The sequence below is a fragment of the Crassostrea angulata genome, chromosome 4 (assembly GCF_025612915.1).
Source record: "Crassostrea angulata isolate pt1a10 chromosome 4, ASM2561291v2, whole genome shotgun sequence".
In the NCBI taxonomy this organism is placed as follows: Eukaryota; Metazoa; Mollusca; class Bivalvia; order Ostreida; family Ostreidae; genus Magallana; species Magallana angulata.
In genome coordinates this window covers 49,371,064-49,392,432 of record NC_069114.1, presented here as the reverse complement: position 1 = coordinate 49,392,432, position 21,369 = coordinate 49,371,064, and the positions used below count along the sequence as shown (strand labels likewise).

At 34.8% G+C, this 21,369-nt stretch overlaps 2 protein-coding genes across 2 annotated transcripts; one reads left to right on the top strand and one right to left on the bottom strand.

Annotated features, from left to right (window-relative positions):
* The first annotated feature begins 2,669 nt into the window (after positions 1-2,669).
* LOC128181335 (uncharacterized) lies at positions 2,670-12,883 on the top strand. Its single transcript, XM_052849700.1, has 10 exons — positions 2,670-2,950; positions 3,407-3,622; positions 4,069-4,181; positions 4,295-4,472; positions 5,686-5,811; positions 7,713-7,880; positions 10,336-10,442; positions 10,538-10,628; positions 11,336-11,450; positions 12,277-12,883. The coding sequence occupies exons 1-10, from the start codon at positions 2,896-2,898 to the stop codon at positions 12,752-12,754; spliced, it is 1,647 nt and encodes a 548-aa protein (XP_052705660.1). The 5' UTR covers positions 2,670-2,895; the 3' UTR covers positions 12,755-12,883.
* Positions 12,884-13,019: 136 nt separating this feature from the next.
* Positions 13,020-21,362, bottom strand: LOC128181336 (uncharacterized). Its single transcript, XM_052849701.1, has 3 exons — positions 21,012-21,362; positions 15,529-15,577; positions 13,020-15,297 (listed from the first exon to the last, which is right to left on the bottom strand). The coding sequence occupies exons 2-3, from the start codon at positions 15,564-15,566 to the stop codon at positions 14,646-14,648; spliced, it is 690 nt and encodes a 229-aa protein (XP_052705661.1). The 5' UTR covers positions 15,567-15,577; positions 21,012-21,362; the 3' UTR covers positions 13,020-14,645.
* Between the last annotated feature and the right edge of the window lie 7 nt (positions 21,363-21,369).

Here is a 21,369-nt window from a genome sequence, read left to right as displayed (position 1 = left end):
TCTGTAAACTATAGTTAACACTTAAAGCAATCACCTGCGGTTGTTAAACATAGTTTATCTGATAAATAGGGTTTTATGGTCAGTAAACTACGGTTAACAAATCTAAAGCACGCCAAATTCACATGAATTAGCAAAACATAGTTTCACAGTCGATACACTAGGTTTATCGGCTGTTAACTATAGTTTACGGATCCTAAACTATAGTTACCGACGTTAATCTATATTTCACATCTGTAAATCTGTCTGGAAATACACGTTTACAAAAGATTTTGCTGATAAATATAGATTTACATCTGTAAACTATAGTTTACATTCGTAAACTATAGTTTAGAGTTGATCAATATAGTTTCACGATTGTGAAACTATATTTATCAGATACGATTTGCATTCGTGAACTATAGTTTGGAGTTTTTAATCATAGTTTCACAATGGTGAAACTATATTTATCAGATAAACTATGTTTAACAATCGCAAATGATTGTTTTCAGTGTTAACTATAGTTAACCGATGTAAAACATACGAGATTATTGCGTTAACTATAGTTTACAGACGTGAAATTTAGATTAACGTCGGTAACTATAGTTTTTGATCCGCTAACTATAATTAATAGTCGATAAACCTAGTTTATTGACTGTGAAACTACATGTATGTTTAGCTCAATTTTGTGAATTTGTCTGATAATGTAGTTTCACGATTTGTGAAACTATAATTAACAACTCTTAACTATATTTTACGATTGTAAATTATATTTAACAAATGTGAATCTATATTTATCAGCAAAATCTATTGTTAACGTTTTTTACAGATAGATAAACTATGATTATCATTCGTAAACCATAGTTTACATTCGTGAAATATAGTTTCACAGATGTAAACTATAGTTAACGAATCGTTAACTCTAGTTTAGGATCCGTAAACTATAGTTAACAGCTGATAAACCTAGTTTATCGACTGTGAAACTATGTGCCATATCTATCACTCGATCACATAGTTCATCGACTAACAGTTTCTTAGTCGGTCACTCGTAATGGAGTAAAAAGTTTTCTTTTCTCGACACGTTTGATCCGTAAATTACACTCTATCAAATCGGTGTCCCTGGTGTATTTTTGAAACGGCTAATAATTGATCCTTGATACCTGTAAATAAACTACATAATTATGTTTAACCTTGTCCAGTCAGGTCAACAATTTACCATTAAGAACTCGTGAGGTTTGTGCTCTCCTGATAGGACATCAACTGTTTCGATTGGAACATATTCTTTTCTTTCCTCTTTTTACCTTTGGAATATGTATACAGCAAATTTACTTCTTCGTGAAGGATCTCTAGTATTAGGCTATGTCAGAAAGGGAAATGAATTATATCATGGAGATCATTGTATACGTAACATAAATTGCAAATGCTTACAAACACGATGTAAAAACTATACATGTACGTTAGTTGTGTTTGCCAAACAAGGTATGATTTTTAAGAATGTCAGCGCAAAAAGTACCCTAATGTTTATTTTTTAGATGATAATATTCTTAAACTATTACTTCAGTTCCAACTTCCGCATTCAATGTTTTGTTAGGGTTGAGCGCCTTTAACAGACACTGGTCATCATTTTGTTTTGTTTTGGGTAGAGTGGGAGTGGGGGGTGATTACATATTACATATTTTATGTGCAATTGAATCTGTTCCTTAGTGGATTTTTCACAAATGAACAGAGCACCATCTACAATATTTTGTTGATGAAATATTTACACATGTATACGAATTAAAAATTTTGTATACGTATATATGGGAAATTACAGTGAACAATTTACTTCAAATTCAAATACAATACAAATTAAATTGATACAATGCAAATGGAAATTATAGAATGCAATTGGAAAATTATACAAAACAAATAAAAAATTAAACAAAAATAAAAAATGAATATTTATATAAATACAAATGGAAAAGATAAAATATTGCAACGTTTGACATGCTACAAAGCTCTATTTTGCTGTGTATTTCAAGTAGAATTTTGGAGGAAAGTCGCAAGTTTACGCGTACGCTAAATCGAGAGAACCGCTAAACACCATTCAAACTGTATATTATTGACTTTGATTTGAAATGCTCTTTAAAAGATGTGAATGCATAGACTAAATGTATTTCACAGAAATCTACTGCCTAAATTTTTGCTTTCTTGTTCGTTTTTGTTGTTGTTGTTGTTCAATGTTTTAAAAACAATTGAAAACTTATTTTGATAAACTGGCTTTTGATTAATTTTTAAGATATATATTCATGTATGCGCAAACTTTTTTTTACCATAGATGATTGTAATCTGTCGTCCTATATTATTTACTTCTTCTTTTGTTTTATAACTATGCATTCTATGTTTTGTAATGTCCATTTTATGTAAAGCGCCTTAGAGTGATAATTTTATCATACAGGGCGCTATAAAAATTATTATTATTATTAATATTATTATTATTATATTCTTGTTTGGGTTTGTTAGTTTATTTGTGCATTCTGTGCATAGTTAAATCCAAGAGGAAAGAGTGACATTTGATGACAGGAATACAAATAGTTAATAAATAGCATGTTTCCCAGTTTCACATTTTACATTTGAGTCTAGTGTCTACGGCCTAAACAAACCCTTGATTTGTAGTACGGACTTCCTGGTTAAAGATGACCAGACAATGAACCAGGGAACAGCCGGGTAGGCGACAGTTTCAAATGTAATTACTTGTTTATGTTCTTAATGGGAAATCACGGATGAACGCACTTTGTTTTCCCTGAATTTTAAAAACAGGCCGTAAAGAATGGCTGGCCGGGTCAGAGGTCTGCGGACATCAGTCACCTTCCGTTTACACTTGTCATATTGAACACGACAATTTGTACATGTCTATAGTACGATGTCCACCGAGCAGCCATGGAAAAAGAAGTGATTGTTTTACTGAGCTTGGTAGCGAGGCTCTGTAGTTGGGGTGAGCTCTCTCTCTCTCTCTCTCTCTCTCTCTCAGGTAAAAATCGGTAAATAAAACATCTGTACCGTTTATTGATATAACGGCTTTATCACAAAAAAAATTTCAAATTTCATTCAGCAGTAGATTAGAATAAATTTAATTAAAATGCAATTTAGATTTAATAGTTTTTATATATCTGAATTCCATGCATGTAGTGTTATTTTGTAAACAATCGTAGACGTAAATGACATGAACATTTTAGTTGGAACAAAGCATACTATATCACTGGCATACATGTAGGAGAACGAAGATTAAGTCATGATATACGTACATACACATTTCCAATTATTATTAGACGTTTTCTATCCTCAAATACTAAATCAAATGGTCGATATCGAGTTTTGAAAACCACTCAAGCAGACAGACATATTGGTTTTGTACAAGTAAGTAGAAATTCTATGAGTTCGGACTTTGTAGTTGAATGTGAGGGGGCGGACACCGAGGTTATTATACTGGACCAGAGCCAGTCCTGGGGGGATGGACACAGAGAGTGTCACGACAGAAACGGTTCACTGCTCACCCAGGAGGAAGCCGAGTCTGTGGACTGGAACACGATGTTTAACGGCGACCAATCAGAACAGGAGTTGTGGACCGGGATGCACCAGTACCAGTCGGATTGGTTGGGCGCCATTGGTATTTAAGGATACATCTCAGTAGAACTTGTTTAACTCCAAAGACATGTATAGTATATAAATAAATGTAAAAAAAAATGTATACTAAAAGTTATACAGAATTTAAGTCAAGAGTTACCAAATAAGTAAGAGAAACAATTGGGTTTGGTCACCTTACGCTTCAAATATAAATAAATTCTATTAGCTGATTGATTTTGCATTACAAACTTATACTGAAGCATTGTTGTAAAACCAAAAGCGAGACAAAGAAGCGGAAAACGCCTCCTCATAATTGCTGAAATTCTTTGAATTTACTTTATGTACACTAAAGAGCGATATCGATACTTTTAATTAACAAATGACAGTCTCTATCGTGTCTCATTTGAGGGATATAGTTTTATATCTTCGTTCTTGTGCTATACTATTTTACACAGAAGTTACGGTTACTAGGTATATATTTTTTATAAGGATGGGTTCGCGATAGCAGTATAAGGAATGTCGCTGGAGTTACTTTTGAGATGGATATCTCGTCTCCAGGCGCTTGCCAAGAGTTATGTCGAACGTCATTGTATGCAATAACGGTACGTGGTTTACTATAATTTACCTACACATTCAACAAGCGAGTCTTATTAAAAAATATTCATCGAGTTATTAACCACATTGTTCTTTTTCGTTTTTCTTCTTTTTTTCTCAGAATGGTTCGACTTGTCTTTGCATACCTGACAGCAATAATCAAGCCTTCACTATATACTCGAACAGAGCGTCAAGTTGGAAGCAGTGTGATAATTCAGAGACACCAAATACCTGCGGAGGAAAACAAATTGACTATGACATTGCAAGTCTGTACGGGGATCTAGAATACGTATTACAAGGTTAGGAGCACACTACTGTGCATTCTTTAATTATGCTGTAATTTTAATTATATTGCGAACATTCACGACGATTGATATAAATAGAAGTAAGGCAAATAAATTTGTTTTTTATGGAATCCGTAGTTATGGTAACCAAAGGTGCATGGTAATGTGACAAAACTAAGCTAATTTAAACCTTTATATAAAGAAGATGGGGGAACAAGATAGCGCAGATGCCCATTTTGTTTAGTCGTAAAATACAATTTCAATTTTTATTCAACTAAATATACTTGATAATGTCATAATAGATGTTTACGAAAGCACAATTTCTAACTATATTCAGTTTTGAATATTTTAACAAGCGATAAGAAAAAAAAATTAAGTTTAAGTGGTATCGAACCCACAACCTAAAAACCCTAGCTCTATAAAGTTACCTAATGCCTGATCCCCTAACCACTGAGCCATTTCAGTCACAAAAAATCCATTGGTAAATGCTATATGTGACTTCAACCACGAATTTACGGACTTGTGTTATTTTTCTAACACGTTCAATTGTTGCAATACAAAATGATAATTATATTTAAAGTATAGTGGGTCATCTCTCCACGTTCATGTTGATTGAAATCGGTTTGATTCCTTTAACCTTATATGACTATGACAAAAATATGGAACTAAGACCCTCTCAATAAAAAAAATGCATTGAAGCTCTAAAAATGACAGTATTTGGAGGTTTTGACAAGCATACGCCAGATAAAATCAACCTATTCCATATATTTAACATATTTAAGAGTTATAAATCGATGGTATGGTAATACTTCTTTATAAAGGTATATGTAAGCTATCAAAGGTAAAATAAAAATTGGATTTATTCTCTATGTGTAAATTTTTTAAAATCTATTATCGGGAAAATAAAATTCAAAGGTTGTTGCCTTGGAAACTTCTTAATTACACCAAATTATGAATCAGATTGCTGCGTTTTTAAACATAATTTGGTTATATTGAAATGTTTTATATCATTATCATTATGTTTACAACTCATGATAAAAACACACATTTCTGTGCTTACGTAATAAAAAAAATAAAAATAATTGAAAAAAAGATATCGTGATTTTGAAGGATTGACATTCTTGTTTTGAACACATTCTTTTATATCTTGAATATTTAAATCTGCTTAGATTTTTTTCGCAACAATAGGTTTGAAGTAAATTAATAACTACCCACCTTATTTTTTAAGGTGTGACCGTCAGCGAAACAGACGGGCACTGTGCCACGGCAAGATGCAGTTCTACGTCAGGTTCTCCGACAGTCCAGGGCTATGACTGTCAGGCAAACCTCCCATATAATTGTGAACAATCAACTGGTTAGTTTCCTTCATTTGTATTGCGAAGGAATTCAGTCTTACTTCAACATTTCTTAATTGGTACTATTTGATATTCCGGTAATAACTTATTAAGAGAAGATCACTGCATGTGGTGGATTTTTAGCTCACCTGAGCTGAAAGCTCAAGTAGGCTTTTCTGATTACATTTTGTCTGTCGTCCGTCCGTCCGTTTGTCCGTCCGTGAACTTTTCACTTTTTCAACATCTTCTAAAGAACTACTGGGCCAATTTCAACCAAAAATTGGCACAAATCATCTTAAGGCAAAGGGGATTCAAAGTTGTGAAAATTAAGAGCCACACCCTTTTCAAGGGGGGATAATTGGAAATAAATGAAAATATTTGAGAAAATTTCTAAAATCTTCTTCTTAAGAACCATTAAGCCAGGAAAGCTGAAACTTGTGTGGTAGCATCTTCAAGTAGTGTAAATTCAAAGTTGTAAAAATCAAGACCCATGGGGGTAGGTGGGGCCACAATGGGGGGTCGAAGTTTTACATAGGAATATATATAGAGTAAATCTTTAAAAATCTTCTTTTCATAAATTAATCAGCCAGGAAAGCTGAAACTTGTGTGATAGCATCTTCAAGTAGTTTAAATTCAAAGATGTGAAAATCATGACCCCCGGGGTAGGGTGTGGCCACAATGGGGGATTGAAGTTTTACAAAGGAATATACAGAGTAAATCTTTAGAAATCTTTTTCTCAAAAACTAATCAGCCAGGAAAGCTGAAACTTGTGTGGAAGCATCCTCAGGTAGTGTAGATTCAAAGTTGTGAAAATCAAGACCTCCGGAGGTAGGATGGGTCCACATTTGGGGGGGGGGGGGGGGTGAGTGTTAAAGTTTTACATAGGAATATATAGGGTAAATCTTAAAAATCTTCTTCTCAGAAACTAATCAGCCAGATATTTCTTTATAATTGTTAAGACTTTGGCCTCAGAAGAAAGTTCATGGTTTGATGTAGCTTTATATCCCATATACACGTATAAACAATCGTTAAGGATCTTTTGAGAACTTCAATACTCAACATGTGATATGACTATAAAATCATCTTGTTAGAAAAGGGACTAATGATTATAACCATAAGAATATCCAGGGGGGAAAATGGATTTTATTTATACAGGATCTACATGTATTATTGTACATTGTCCCGATAGTTTGTATTATGACTCCATTAAGCTGATTTTATCATACCTATTGTTCCTCAGGTTAGCGATGTGGCCCATGGGCCTCTTGTTTTAAGTGAAGTACTCACTGTGTCCGGACCCCCCTCCCCTGCAAAATTGAAATTTCTTTAAATTATATTATTATAAAATTATCAAAAATATGCCATATGCCTCGGGCCCATGCCCCCCCCCCCCCCCCCTCCGCGGCAAATAATTTAAATTACCGTCGGACCTCCTTCCTGGAAAATAAAAATTTCTTGATCTGCGTATGTTTGCTGTTCCTAATGTGTTACATTCAAATTAACAATAATAATGATGTACTTACCTTTACTCTCTTTTTTATGAATAAATGATTAAAAGATAGATGTACAGTAAAACACGGTTATAACAAACACGCTTATAATGAATTGACGCTTACAGCGAAGTGAATTTCATTCCCCAAGACTCTGTTACATGTTGAATACTTGACGGATATAACGAATAACGAAGTAAAATTGTCCGTCCCTGGGACTTCATTATAAGCGTGTTTTACTGAAAATATAAACAGTAAATGGTGTTTTTTTAGTGCTTCATTCGGGCTATGAAGGTAGCTAGCATTGCAGAAAAAATTACGTACCCATCTAATGGGTATATTATAATGTTTTAAATTTATTTTAATACATCCGAAACATTCAGACTAATTTCATTATTTCAATGTCTATAATTTGATTATCGTTTCAACAGAAACGAGTCGCAGTACCTGGGACCAAGCCTATGAGAGCTGTTTGACCGTCTCTTCTCTCTATGTCACTCAAATATCATGGTGTTCAACATTTGTACAAACACCCCGCATGGCAAGAACAAGTTACTGGGTTGGACTAAAGAGGCAGAACTATACACGGAGCGACAGGGGTAAGACAAAGATGTATAAACGAGCGACAGGGGTAAGACAAAGATGTATAAACGAGCAACAGGGGTAAGACAAAGATGTATAAACGAGCGACAGGGGTAAGGCAAAGATATTTAAACGAGCGACAGGGGGTAAGACAAAGATGTATAAACGAGCGACATGGGTAAGACAAAGGTGTATAAACGAGCGACAGGAGTAAGACAAAGATGTAAAAACGAGCGACAGGAGTAAGACAAAGATGTAAAAACGAGCTACAGGGGTAAGACAAAGATGTTTAAACGAGCGACAGGGGTAAGACAAAGATGTATAAACGAGCGACAGGGGTAAGGCAAAGATGTATAAACGAGTGGCAGGGGTAAGACAAAGATGTATAAACGAGCAACAGGGGTAAGACAAAGATGTATAAACGAGCGACAGGGGTAAGACAAAGATGTATAAACGAGCGACAGGGGTAAGGCAAAGATATTTAAACGAGCGACATGGGTAAGACAAAGGTGTATAAACGAGCGACAGGAGTAAGACAAAGATGTAAAAACGAGCGACAGGGGTAAGACAAAGATGTATAAACGAGTGGCAGGGGTAAGACAAAGATGTATAAACGAGCGACAGGGGTAAGGCAAAGATGTATAAACGAGTGGCAGGGGTAAGACAAAGATGTATAAACGAGCGACAGGGGTAAGACAAAGATGTATAAACGAGCGACAGGGGTAAGACAAAGATGTATAAACGAGCGACAGGGGTAAGGCAAAGATATTTAAACGAGCGACATGGGTAAGACAAAGATGTATAAACGAGCGACAGGGGTAAGGCAGAGATGTATAAACGAGCGACCGGGGTAAGACAAAGATGTATAAACGAGCGACAGGGGTAAGACAAAGATGTATAAACGAGCGACAGGGGTAAGACAAAGATGTATAAACGACAGACAGGGGTAAGACAAAATGTATAAACGAGCGACAGGGGTAAGACAAAGATGTATAAACGAGCAACAGGGGTAAGGCAAAGATGCATATACGAGCGACAGAGGAAAGACAAAGATGTATAAACGAGCGACAGGGGTAAGACAAAGATGTATAAACGAGCGACAGGGGTAAGACAAAGATGTATAAACGAGCGACAGGGGTAAGACAAAGATATTTAAACGAGCGACATGGGTAAGACAAAGATGTATAAACGAGCGACAGGGGTAAGGCAGAGATGTATAAACGAGCGACCGGGGTAAGACAAAGATGATAAACGAGCGACAGGGGTAAGACAAAGATGTATAAACGAGCGACAGGGGTAAGACAAAGATGTATAAACGACAGACAGGGGTAAGACAAAATGTATAAACGAGCGACAGGGGTAAGACAAAGATGTATAAACGAGCGACAGGGGTAAGGCAAAGATGTTTATACGAGCGACAGGGGTAAGACAAAGATGTATAAACGACAGACAGGGGTAAGACAAAATGTATAAACGAGCGACAGGGGTAAGACAAAGATGTATAAATGAGTGACAGGGGTAAAACAAAGATGTATAAACGAGTGACAGGGGTAAGACAAAGATGTATAAATGAGCGACAGGGGTAAAACAAAGATGTATAAACGAGTGACAGGGGTAAGACAAAGATGTATAAACGAGCGACAGGGGTAAGACAGAGATGTATAAACGAGTGACAGGAGTAAGACAAAGATGTATAAACGAGTGACAGGGGTAAGACAAAGATGTATAAATGAGCGACAGGGGTAAAACAAAGATGTATAAACGAGTGACAGGGGTAAGACAAAGATATATAAACAAGCGGCAGGGTAAGGCGTTTAATATGAATAGTGTGGTAGAGGTATGGCACTAATTATAAACGAAGCGACAGGGGTAATGCATTTAATATTTAAACGATGAGACAGGAGTAATGAAATACATTTATTTATAAATGGAGCGGTAGAGATAAGGCACTAAACAGAAACATTTTAAAAGTGAAAGAGGTATTGCACTATAAAGAGAGCGATAGAGGTGAGACACTAAAAATTAACGGAGCGATGGAAGTAAGGCACGAATTATAAACAGAGGTAGAGGTAAGTCACTTATTATAAACCAGGCCCTTGTAATTTTCTTTTAAATACGCTTTAAGCTATATGTATATTACAAAAAAACATGGTAGTTTAGAAAATTGAATATATCCCTATTTCTTTATACAGAAATCTTTCTCTGAAGGAGATCAGAAAGGTCTAAAAATGATCACGACCATCAAGCCTAAAACACCATTATCAGAATACTTGGCTTTTCTATCCGTTGCATTCCTTTATAACTTATAGAAAACCCGTCCGTTCCGACTCAGCTCTAAATTTTCAATGGGACAGGTTCCAATTCACTACAATAACCAGTTTTACTTTGCTTACACCTTTTTCATTATATGACCACTGCTGTTTTCTTTTACATTTTTGTCTAAAATAAGACTTCATCTTTTTTTTAACATAGGCGACGTCGAATTCAACTCGGTTCAAAAATGTCAAAGCTGTAACACTTCCGGAAGTTGTGAATTTCAAACAGATTGCCAAAGCGTCAAAAAACTGGTCCCCTGTAAGGTAAACACTTTTTATATTGATATTTGTTGTAAAACTGCATTATCTCGAGTAATGAACCCTGGTTATGACTATCCGCTCTTTTGTTGTTTCTTTAGGTCCCCGCTTCAGACACACCAACAACCACGCTCCAGACAATATACCTAGAAACAGCGGCAACAACCTCTGATCAATCAACAAGGGAGATAAGTATGTGTACTCAAGATATTCATGCAGCACATTTTCTTAAATTATTTGATATTTATAAATTCTGTACCTCCGGCCCAAACTATGATAATTCAGTACTTTAAAAATCAAGAATTTATTATTTTAAAACACCGCTCTAGCTTGTCAGGCAAATATAAAAATTATGCTTTGCAAGGGAGATGAAAGTACTCAGACGGAAACGTTGAGAAAAATTGTGCGAGGTGCTCCGACAACTTCAAAGTGACTTAATTAATGTCATATTTTCCCCATTATAAATTCCCGTAAGAAATTTGTTTTAGCTCGTGTGTAACAGGTACATGTATGTGTATTTTCGTTAAAAATCGTGGAAAGGTGTATAAAACGGTAACTTGGGTGACTATAGTCACACTCAAAGAAGATTCCTTGCTGCTCAGGCTGGTTTAGAACTCATTTTCAAGCGAGCTTTCTGATGATAAAAAAAAATGTCGCTGGTAATGGCGTTGCCTGAACTTTTCACCACATTACAGTACAACAGATTCCCAACTATCTCTTCTCAATAGTTACAGTTAACTATACTTTTCTAAAAAATAAATCAGAGTTTTCGGTTTCTGCGGAAAAGGACACTATCAATCAAATGGGGTTAATGGGTTTTTTTATCCTTCACTCTTTTACCTTCTTCATATAACTCATAAGGCATTTTTTCTCGTGTACTAAAACAAGAAATAATCTAGTTTCGGCAGTAAAAACCCCAGAAGATGACTTTCCCTTGCTATTGGTGCTGTTTGCTGCGATAGGTGGCGCTGTAGTGATTCTGCTGCTGGTGATTTCTGTCGTTACCTGTGTCAGGTGAGACATTTCCCCACCCCGCCCATGTGCAACTATAGAGGAAGGACGTGCGTGTACAATATGATAAAATTCAAAGTACTGAAAAGCGGTTAGCAAGTGTAAATAATACTGTTGCAGGCACGTAGCATCGTTTTTGAAAGTGGGGGGGCCAGACTCATCCAAAAAATGTTGACAAGCAAAAAAAATAATTCAAAATCTTCCGAATCCTAATCCGTGGGGGGGGGGGGGGGGGGGGGGGGAGGGTAGTATATAATATAACTTCAATTTCACTCATCATTTCCTTATTTTCATATCATTTTTTTACATACTCCCAAAAAAGTGGGGGGGCCAACTCAATGATAATCCAATTTTTTATATGTAGATTTAAAAAAATTTGTTGCTGCTAGAAAAAGTGGGGGGGGGCAGCCCCCCCCTGGCCCCCCCTGATGCTACGTGCCTGTGTTGTAATGAAATTATCATGCTTGTTAAAAAAACCAAAAACAAAATGTGTGCACGTACACATAACGTAGACCAGATTTCATTATCAATACTTTGATTCATCATAGATAGCGCATTCGGTTGCGTAATGATAGTTTTTGGTGATACGCTAACCTACTGTATACAGGGTAATTTTTTGAGACATAGGAATTCGCCCAGTTTTAAATTCGCCCGCTCACAACGAGGGCGAAGAAGCAAAAATTAAACGGGGCGAACATTTCCCTGTATACAGTATTTAAATATATCCGTATAGTTTTACTAGTATTTTATCGTCGCTGAATGCATGTGATGAATAAGACTTGATATCAAGATGGCCGTGACTTAACCATTATGTAATATTTTATATTAGATTAAGAAGTAAGAGGAACAGAAAAAGAACTGACAATTCTGTACCTAACGGTGGCGACGCAACGACACAGAGGCAAAACACTACAAATGACCTTAACCTTAAAGATTTAAACCACCGAGGTCAAGGATATTCAGACCGAGACACATACGATCACATTGAAAGCAAAGGACCAACGAATGGAAGAGGCGAAGGTTCAAAATCAGACAACCAAAATATTTACCACCATCTCCGGACGAAAACCGACCGGAGCGATGAATCCGAAAATAACATGTATGACGTCAGTGGTGGGAATGGTCGGAATGGCGAAGATATTTATAATCATCTCAGAGAAGGCTCATCAAATGAATTACTGAGTGAGAACGAGTATGACGTAGGAGGGTGTAGCGGTAATGAGGACCCGGAAATATACAACCATCTCCATAGTGATTCTTTTGTTGAAAATTCTGACAATAATTACAACATGTATGGGGTAAACTAGTTATCGTCTTTCTTATGGTAATGGTTTTAAACCCAGAGAGAGAGAGAGAGAGAGAGAGAGAGAGAGAGAGAGAGAGAGAGAGAGAGAGAGAGAGAGAGAGAGAGGAATGATTCTGTTTGTTATGATAAAGTTGTATGAATAAATGTTGACTTTCCTTTTTTCTTTTAAAAAGATCATATTCATTATGTGAAATACATCTTAACAAATATTACAAGGGATTTGGACATTTATGATATTTTTTCTGTTAAAAATGTCAAAACCAATGATAAAATAATTGTTTTATTAAAACAACAGTACCAAGATCAAAGATAAATCAAGATTACGAACATTGTATCACATCTAGTTACATGAATACAATTATAGTAACACGATAAAAAGAATATGATGATGTATGATCTTTATGTGAAAACATGCTTGACAATAATCCAACGGCCTTCTGCCAAGGGAGGTAACTTTTACAAAGATAACTACCTCTACTGCGATGTCTCTCAAATCCTCTCCTCCCTTTTGCTGTACCAAATATAGACTGTCATGTATTAATGATTTATTATTCTCTTTTGAAATCGTTATCACTAATGGAAAATTAGAGGATTCTTCACTTGAGAAGACTAGACTGCATTCCAGCCAGGATCTGTGATCTAAAAACTATATAGGAGAAATTGTCAAACACGGTAACGGAGATGTGAAGAGTATATTACAGAGTTTATATGTATCTTGAAATAAAGGATAAGACGAGTTTTCAATATTAAAAAAACACGGGTATAAATCAATTCGACTGCTCTGGTTTTGTAAACAACGCCCGGAAACTTCTTTGATTTAACGATCGAAATATGACGACGGTGAACTTCGAGCGCAGCGGAAATGTGGCAATTTCACCGTCAATGTCACAATTTCATTTGCTAAAGCTCATATAATATTTACATCTTTTTTACTTTGAGTTAAGGAATTAGTGACTTTGACGTCATGCATCGTGAGGGTAGTTATTAAGTTAAAAAGCCAGAACAGTTAGTTTCAGGTTTGTTGATTTTGTTACAGGAATATCACAATTTGTGTTTAGCATTTATCCTCATGTTTCCGGAGACATCAATTAAAGGAAAACTTACTGCCGCTTTTAAACATAAATTATTTTCATAACTTATAAGTTCTTTAAAGTTGACGAAACTGCGAAATGTCTCCAGAAGATTTACAAACAAACGATATTTTCATGTAATAAATGGTAAATTGAGAAAGTGGTTATCACTTATTATCATTTATCGCATGTACTTCCCCTGACAAGCTGAATAACAAGAATAGAGCATGGTAAATATTTACAAATGAATAATATGACAAGAAATAAAAATGTGACAACACAGAAATAATCACAGGATTGCTTCATGCTGCTTGTCAATTACAATTTTTCTTAAAGTTATCTGTTTGAGGTTATTTAAGTTGACCAAAATCTTGGAATTTATGGTAATAATTTTAAAAATGGTAAATTTATTTAAGGTATTCTCCCTTATACATGTAGATGGCAAGAGATCAATAGCAGAATAAATACTCAGGAAAGGTTTTTTCCTTGTAGAACAGATGACTTTTGTGCATGCCGCTTGCGCTTGCAAAGTTTTTAGGGATCCAGATTCGTGTTTGTCACGAAAATCACGAACATTTGAACCGCGCAAAATTTGTTGATTGTACAGAAGTATATCTCCAAATGATCAAACATGATGATTTCACTGTAAGTATTAACCTGACGGATTGAATGAGTTATGGGACATTGCTGAGGGTTGTATATCCTTAAGAGATTATAAATAGACGTTGAATGATTAATACAAAATAACATTTCATTGTTTTCTTTAGGAATCTTTGTACATATCACATTTATTCATATTTTCGTGTTATTAGCTGTTCGGGTTCAATCTGTAGTAAACACAAGACGTTTCTTCCGACCTCTCATCAGGTTTTTCTCTTCGTCTCCGATCCTCAGAAGTTGTTTGGTAAGTTCCAGGGGAGAGTACTCCTGTTTCTTCGGCTGGTAACCGGAAGTCGGATAACCCGGCTGTTTCGGGCCGCTTAAATAAATAACGTCCTCTACTTCTTGGTACGGTGGTGGTGGGGTTTTACCGGTGTGCGTTTTCGGTCCTTTCTGGGGCATTGTGTTTCCATGTTTAGACCTTGCGTCCATTTGCTTCACCTTTGTCTCCGAATTATCAGGAACCTCCCATGGTAGTGGGGTAGTCCTGGTTTTCTGTTCGGTGGTCTGGGTTATTTCAGGGTGGATGCTTGCTGTCGAGCGGGGGCGGTTATCCACTTGGCGCTGTGTAACGATACTTCTCCTTCGGTTTTCTTTGATTAGAAGTTGGCGGTCTTTCCTTCGCTTAGACTTTTTACAATATCCCATGCATTTGTAGATGCAAAATATCAAACTGCATCCGCCGTATACAAGAACAATTAGCGGAAGGACCAGGTACATGGCCATGTTGTTTTTGTCGGAATAGAATTGCTCTATCTGTCCCCATAGTGAGTTGTCGACTGGTGTCGCCGGACCCACCAAGCTGCCGTTTGACCTGGTACAAAGAAAGTACATTATTATCGTGGTAAACAAATACATGAATACATGCAGATTCATTTGGAAAACATATAAGTACGAGCTATTTTGTTATGAATAAAGAGACTCATTTCAAAAGCATGGGAAATTATTTTGTCATTTAGATTATATTTTAAGAAAAATAATTGTAAACTGACAGATAATACTGGGTAATTAAAAAAATATATATATATTGTTAATGTTCACTTACGGTGAGTTGGTCACGTTGTCTGTCGTCACCGATGCCATAGCAACAAGTCCTAAAAAATAAAACATCAACCATTCAGTACGAGGTGGCTTGGTAGTGGACATTTATTAAGAAGAATGGATGGTCGTTGAAATACTTTGAAACTGTTTAAGGGGGCTGAATGGTCGTTGCCATTTTTAATTTATATCAATCTCATTCAGAAGAAGAGCTTTGAATAAAATATCGAAAAATATTCAAAGAACTATATACGATAAGAGTTAAATTTGGCCCCCATAATTCGCCATTTTTTAAGCGTTTCGGGTACAATAAAATGTTAACTAATTTTTTAGAAGAGTTGATATAAAATATATTTTTCATCTATTTATTTGATTTATTTGCACTCCCTAGCAGTATATGACATCAGAAGTGACGCCATTTCTATAATTCAATCAAAATCGGCTAAAAATTGACATTTTTCTTATATATTTACGAATGGGAAATATAGAGCGCATGCTTGAACAAGGAAAAAATTTTTGTCACTTATTAGTCTTGGCTAGATACATCTCTGATTAAAATATTTTATTTGTTCAAGAATGCGCTCTATGTTTTCGGAAGGAAAAACTGCTTGAAAACAAGCTGTTTTACGTTAAAAATGCAAAAATGGCGGGAAAAGGTTGTCTTTACAATGTCATATTTCTAAATTGTGGGCACTTGAACCAAAATGAATATTATGTAAACACATCACATACATAGCTGTATTAAGAAAACAAAGAATGATAGTAAAATGATGATGTTCATTTTAGGGGGCCATTTTAGGCCCTTATCATATATAGTCCTTTTACCGCTAAAGTACTTAGATTTTTTATTTACTCAATTATAGTTTAAGGTTAAAGAAATCATGCTTAAAACTTTGAGGTAGATCCGTTGATTACCCAGTCTTATTAAAACAAAGTCCATTTTAATGATTAATACCACACAACATACAAAGAAGGACGTGAAATGCTAGTAGATTGATGCGACATGATAGACTTGATGCATTTCTTTACATCCAAACGGAATGACATTTGTGCTACCATCATAACTGCATGAACCGCCAGAGAGCCGTTCAATGGTTGAACCAAAAATCATTAGAGGATATATAGCTTCCTTTTTATCACTGAACAAATGAAATGTGTCGACTACAAGTCTATAGGATTGTTTTCTATCGTAACCTTTAATCTGATTGGGTTAATATATGGAAGCAAAAAAATTTAATTTTCCTATGAATAACATAATTTTTGCTATAAATCTGCCAAAATACATCAAGTGTAAAATGTTAACTTAATCTACGTCAATTTATGAGGCCTAGGATTGTGTTATAAATAATTGATTGAAAACAGACCGTTTTACCCAAATGTTTGTCAACCTGTGCTGCAGATACACTGCATGCAAGCCGGTGAGTGATCTCAGTTCGATATATTGAGATTCATTACATGGTTACTGACAACACACCTGATGATGGATATATCTGTAACAATTATTAAAAATCCAACATGTTAAATAATTAACACCTGTCATTTAAAACACCGGCATCAGTAAATGATCTCGTCTTCCCAAGAGCTCGATAGGTATATATTGATTCCGCCAGTGGGACCCATTGATGCAGCACGAACACTGAAAAACCGTTCGCGGAAACTAACAACTCAATGTCAATTCTCTGCGCAAACTAAGGACCTTTTTTATAATTGATGATTCTGATATATTTCCATAAAATTCATGGAAATGTACGGTTTGTGTATGTTTGAGGGAATAAACACGCTGACAAATTATATAATTTCACAATACCATTGTTGAAAGTTAAGCACTACATCGTTAAGAACATAATCAGAAAATACACTTTTTCGTTGATCTACATTACAACCTATCATTTTTACAAAATGAAATATTTTGATAAATTCATTATTTTTTGCAAATATTGGTATCTGGACCAAGCCAACTGATAAAAAGGTGAAATATCCGCTTCACCAGCAGAAACACAGAACAGCAACAATCCAATACCTGCCTGACTTGCTGATGTCACGAGTCAGTGCCCAATACCTGCCTGGCTTGCTGAGGTCACGAGTCAGTGCCCAATACCTGCCTGACTTGCTGATGCCACAAGTCAGTGCCCAGCCTCCAGAAAAATTCTTTATACGATCGAGATTCAGTTAACAAATGACGCGTATTGATCTGTAAACTCCTGAAAATCCAGCTTTCACCAAGCCAGAACTACTTCTTACTTAAAACATGTATACCCTCTACTATTAAGCTGGGCATTGAACTCCCTTTGGACATCAGAAGTCTCTTTTTAATTTTTGGAATCGCAGAGAAAATATTATACGTTTTCAATTAAGAAACAATGCTAGTATTTTTAAATGGAGAGAACTTTTTGATGATTCTATTCGTGAAAATTCAATCTGCGAAAATTGTGGCTATCATACTGAAAATGCATATCATTTTTTCTTTGAATGTCCTTAATATGATGATGTTTTTAAATCAGATATCAATGTTAGACTTACTAAAATTAATAACTCTAGATATATAGTTATTTGGAGTTGATAAAATTTCATATGATGAAAATGCTGTACTATTTAAATCAGTTCATAACTATATTGCAAAATCTAAGAGATTTATCTAACTAAAATTACTTTAACTTTAGCTATATATCTAATACATGTACGCAAAAGTAGATTATACCTATGCTGTAACAGTACTGTTTAAGTTCTTGATTATTTTGAATTTTTACTCTCTTTCTTTTTTCCTCAAACCGGTTTTTGCCAATCTTGTTTTTCCCATCTGAGTATATATTTTATGCTACATCACATTATATCATAAAAAGTGTATTATTTTATTTGTCATTAATATTCTGCACTTTATTTGTATTACCTTGCATCTTACGAGAAAGCTTACATTATAGGCATTGTCTGCTGCCTAATCCATTTATGTAAATAAATATTTGCATGATATAATATGTTCAAATAAAAAAAAAAGAAAACAAAAACCTTTCACCAATGAAATCGAAAACAACCAAAATAATATAAGAAAAAACAAAGAAAGTTAAATGTCATTTTGGATACTTTAGAAATGCTCGTGTTTATCTGTGAAATCAACAGATTCACCGGTACACACCAAAAAATGTAAAGCATCAAAACTAGTTAAAACGAGTAAGTATGAACTATCAGTTATATTAACTTGTAGTATGTAATACAAAATGCTTATTTTCAAATCTATCTCTTGATTTCAACTTTTTCTTTTAACTCGTTTACATACATGTATATTTTTATGTTGTTTAAAGTCAATAAACAAATTTGAGTAGTAGCCTCCAATGGTTCAGAGCTCGTATATTGTCATATTTTCGTGTGAACGTTTGGGAAAGGGGGGGGGGGGGGGGCTATAATTAGACTACAATCACTGTATAGACTCAACATCGCGTACATATGTAAACTTTCTTCAAATATGCATCTATTTTTAGTTAATTTATCTCTTGTACAGACAAAACAATTACCTTATCAATCATTCAATTAAAGGGACTTAGACACGATTTTAGATCAACATTTTATTTTCTAATTTTTATGTATAAAATGTTTAAATTGCGCATTTTGAATGGTTGACCAAACTTTGAATGTTAGAAGTCAAGTTATAAGAGAGATACAGAGGTAAGAATTCATTGTTGTATAAACAAAGCTCGAGTCTCATATTTGTTTACAAATAATGTAAAGTATGGAATTACCATTTTCTTTGACATAATGACTCGTGGCAAACAAAGTAAACTGATCCAATGTGTTCATAAATAACATTACCAACAGAAGAAATCAACATTTATTTGACTCCTATACTAATAAACCACACATGTAAACAATAACAAGGCTCGAGCTTTGTTTACGAAACAAAGAATGTCAAACCCCGTACATGTATATTGCTTACAACTCAACGTTTGACTTTCAAATTTTGACAAAGCATTAAAAATACCTATATTAATTATTCCAAAAAATTAAAAATAGATTAATATTTTAGATATTGACCCCAAATTGTTTCTAGGTCCCTTTAATCAATACTCTTTTTCTTATAGCAACCAGTTTTAACATTTAATAAACATCTCGTTCAAATATATAGATTGATGAAATAGTGGTCTAAAACCCCGGTCAGTAGATGAATTAGTTCAATGGATGCAATGGCGCCTGGTTTTCTGCCATGAAAAAATATATGAACTTCAATTCTACATGTTCATGGTGCGCTGTTCTTGTAAAGAAGTCATGGGAAATCGTCCGCCATTATTTTCAAAAGTGTCCGACAAAGCACTAGTTTACTTCACTGACTAATGTGGGAATTGTATTCCTAATGTCTTTCTGACATTTTTAAAGTTCGACCAATAAAAGTATATTATTTCTTTAAAAGTCACTAGACGCTTCGTTTCTTTCTGATATTAAGTTGATATGTTAATATTAATGTCGACAAGAAAATTGGCATGACCAGCATTTCGTATGGATAAAAAGTATTTTTAGATGTATACATGTATTTTCATTTTTTTAGGATACAAGTAAATACATGTAATGGTACATTTCATTTCAAAATATTTCCCGAGAATCGGTGTGGTGTGACACAATAGAACGAAAAGGACTGCCTTAGAAAAATAGGTAAATATGGAAATCTATTATATTTGCATAGAGAAGTATTATTATTTCATCAAAAACTCAAATGTCTGTATTACGTCTCAGTAAACACATCTAACAGATGGTCAACGCCCACTTGATTAATTTTACCAGCAAACTTGCTTATTTAATTCAGAAATCATATATCCAATTTTTTTCTGTTGACGGTGAACTTTTTTAAATACAATGACTGGGTCTGTATAAAATATATCTTAGAAACAAACAGTGTATTCATATCTCACGAACAGGATCGTTTAGATTCCATTGGTGAATGTACCTCTCATCTACCAGTTTCCCCTCCCTATGTTGAATTGTTTGGAACTATCATCCATAGTCTACATTGTACAATGTAGTACCGTTAATCAAACAGCTTTTTCATTTTATTGTGCCCCTTCACCCACCCGGCTTCATTTAATTGAAATCCCTTAATTGTGGATTTAATTGTCATCCATTTTCCAAAATAATGTGGATTTCATTGCCACCATCATCCACTGGGCTATGGATTTCATTTGAACATTTGCTCCGTTTAAGAAAACATCCCCATTGGGCAATTTCACTACGTTTTTGGTTCGAATATTTTTGTGAAATTCAAACGCCATTAAGTTCTTAAAATAACGAATCTATCCGCGACTATAAATGTCTTTATAAAAATATTGTTAAAGAAAAACCATCACGACGTTTAATTTAACAATATTCATATTCAGAATTTTAAAAAAAACCTTCTGTAGATGGGTAAATCTGACACAATCCACAAAAATTGCTCCTCGCCTCATACAGATATCGTTTTATATCATCTGATTTTGTAAATGATTCCCCTCTGTAAAATTGATAACGACTTACCTGACTGGATGACTGGGACCCGTCAAATAAATCTACCTTTTTTTTTACCCCAGTCTTCCTGAAATACCTGCGACGCCGGTGTAATTTGTCGTTTTGAAACCTCCAATGCTTATTCGGTTCAATATCGATCTGGTTACCTCTGTTGCGATAATTGCTTTTAAATAATTCGATCTATCAATTTTTCATGTTTGTCACAGCCCAGTTAGATTCCTTGATATTAATCCGTTCAAAACATAGCAGCAGTTTGGTAAACGTAAATAAAACAAATATTTTTTTAAAACATTGCAGTGAATCCACTTTGATTATAATAATATCATTTGTCTGTGTTGAAGAGCAGGGAGGAGGGGAGATAATTGGT